The sequence below is a fragment of the Terrapene carolina genome, unplaced genomic scaffold (genome assembly GCF_002925995.2).
Source record: "Terrapene carolina triunguis isolate 2854851 unplaced genomic scaffold, T_m_triunguis-2.0 Scaffold192, whole genome shotgun sequence".
NCBI classification, from domain to species: domain Eukaryota; kingdom Metazoa; phylum Chordata; order Testudines; family Emydidae; genus Terrapene; species Terrapene triunguis.
Genome location: NW_020664543.1, coordinates 6,357,788 through 6,360,425, shown reverse-complemented (window position 1 = coordinate 6,360,425; position 2,638 = coordinate 6,357,788). Strand labels below are relative to the sequence as shown.

Below are 2,638 nucleotides of genomic sequence, written 5' to 3'. Positions count from 1 at the left end.
TGTCCCGTTGCACGCGCGCGGGGAGTACGCATGCGCAGACAGAGGCGGGACGCTGGTTAAGGCGGAGTCGCCCCGAAATACCCGGGCTCTCGCGACGTCCTCCCATGAGCTCCGGCACCGCCACGCCTCGCTCAGTCCCGCCCAAGTACACAGCGCCGAGACCCAATAGGCGGCAACGCTGTCACGTGATGGGGCTGGGTCGCGGAGGGGAAGGGCAATCATGTGACGACGGGCAGGCGGCGGCGGATAGGGCCGCACCGTCACGTGGCGGGCGTGAGCGGAGCCCCGCCCCCGCGGTCACGTGTCTCTTTCCGGGCGGCGGCAGCCGCGGCCTGCGAGGCGCATGTGCAGGCGTCCGCGCCGAGGGGGCCGTTGGGCTGCAGCTGCGGCGCGGGGCGGCCGCTCCCTGGCAGTGCTCGCTAAGATGGCGGACTTCCTGCCGTCCCGCTCCGCGCTGTCGGGCTGCTTCCCCGGCTGCCTGCTGACCAGCACCGAGGCCGAGCAGCAGCGCAAGTCCAAGGAGATCGACAAGTGCCTGAACCGCGAGAAGACCTACGTGAAGCGCCTCGTCAAGATCCTGCTGCTGGGCGCGGGCGAGAGCGGCAAGTCCACCTTCCTCAAGCAGATGCGGATCATCCACGGGCAGGACTGGGACCGGGCGGCCCGCGAGGAGTTCCGCGCCACCATCTACAGCAACGTGATCAAAGGTGGGCGCGGGGCCGGGCCCGGGCCCCTCTCCGGGGCCGCGGCCGTTGGGCCGGGATAGGGGGCGGGGCTGGGGACCGGCGACTGGCCTCCCGGGACCCTGGCCTGGTGTCGGCAATAGGGCCCGATGGCGGGAGGGGGAAGGTCTGAGGGGCGGCCGAGAGAGAGCGCGCGGGGGGAGTGGGTCTTGGGGGGAGGGGACGAGAGAGGGGGTATGGCCCCCCCAGGCGAGGGAGGTATAGGGGGGGAGAGGAAACGAGCCGGGAGAGGTGGATGTGTGGGGCGGGGGAGGGGCGAAGTAATTGGTCTCCAGGTGTGGGGGTGAGAGCGCGCGCGCGGGGCTGTGCTGGGGGCATGGGGGCGGGGAGGAGAGAAAGCATGGGCGGGTTTGGCCCCTGAGGAAGGAAGGTGGGGGTAAGAGAGGATGGTGGGGGGAAACATGGCCTCGGGGGGGGGGGGGGTGGAGGGCAGGGGGGGGGGGGGTGGGGGGGGGGCATAGCCCTGGGGGGGATGAGAGCATTGGAGTGGGTGGGGCACAGAAACCCCACCTCCTCCGGGGGTCACGAAGAGCCTTTACTAGACTATTACCTTCCTCAGACTTGTCCAAGCAGCAGCCCTGGCTCTTACCATCTGATCATTTGCTGCCTGATCGGCTTGGTTTTATTTCAATCACTTCACACTTTTATACAGCCCAGCACTAGTTTATGCAATAACCACTGAGGGGAGAGTCTCCGGGCTGGCGGGCCACCCTACAGGAAGCAGAGGTAGCCTGGGCTGTAACCAGTGACGTACAGTGCTCTCTGATGTGAGGTTCAGTATTGAGGGATTCTAGCTTATTGTGGAGTAGTTCCCTAGCTTTATTCATGCAAAACACACACACAAATTTTCATTCCGACGTATTTCAGCTTCACCACTTCCTAGTAAGGTGTCCCAGTGTGGAAAGGAGGAAACAGTGCATTTGAAAGTTTGTTTATATATATAGAGAGAGAGAGAAGTGTCCTGTGTTTGTGGAGAGGGATTTGCATATCAAATTGATTTAGTAGAAGCTGCATTGCCATAAATGTGGAAACTTAGACTGACCTAGTTGTTAAAAGAAGCCCACATATTCATCCTGCTCTGTGCACCCTCCAGAGCCAAAGTGCCATAACTGAGATGTGCATGTGACTTAAATGAGTTTGTCCGATGATTACTGTCATCCTTTTATCTTTTTCTTACCCAAGCCCCTCTAAATTTTTATCTTCACTCATCTCATTTTCAGATTAGACTATAAAGTTTACAAGGCAACAGGGATAAGATTTTCAAAATATGTAAGTGATTTAGGAGTCTTAAATCCCATTTTCAAAGTGTGCCTGTGATTTAGGAGTTAAGTTCCATTGACTTTCAGTAAAACTAGACTATAAGCCTAAAAGTCACCCTTGAAAAAGGGACCTAGACTCCTAAATTAATTACTCAGTTGAAAATTTTACCCCTAGTCCTTGTTCCATTGAGTGCCTAGTATGTGTTCAGGAGCTGCAAAAACTAAATAATAATGCTTTCCCTTACCCTGAGCAAATATGTATTGGGCAGATGCTCGGGGCAGAGTTCTGTTTGTAAATTCAGGTTGTTCTGCTGTAAAACAGTATGCAAATAAGGACTGCAGATTAATCTTCTAATACTTTAATTTTCTTTCCTTTTGCCAATCTGGAAGGTATGGTTAAGTGTTACCTGAAGAGAATGAACATTTTAAAAATAGTTTGTATATCACCCTCATGATAAAATTAGACATTTTTCTTATAAAAGTGGTTCTCACATCAAGATATTTTGATCCCATGTGCCTGTCATGTACTTGCGTCACCATGCTGATTTCCTCTTTTCAGACTTTCTCCTATCTATCAGTAAATCTAATTGTAGCATTAATCCCTCAGTCGTGTTAGTTTTTACTAATACTGTGTAG

General features: G+C 54.7%; 1 protein-coding gene across 1 annotated transcript in view; it reads left to right on the top strand.

Annotated features, from left to right (window-relative positions):
* The first annotated feature begins 364 nt into the window (after positions 1 to 364).
* Positions 365 to 2,638, top strand: part of GNA13 (G protein subunit alpha 13) — a 37,167-nt gene continuing 34,893 nt past the window's right edge. Inside the window, exon 1 of the mRNA XM_024198324.1 lies at positions 365 to 707. Within this exon, the coding sequence (XP_024054092.1) occupies positions 425 to 707 (283 nt within the window). The 5' untranslated portion in view covers positions 365 to 424. The remainder of the gene's footprint in view (positions 708 to 2,638) is intronic.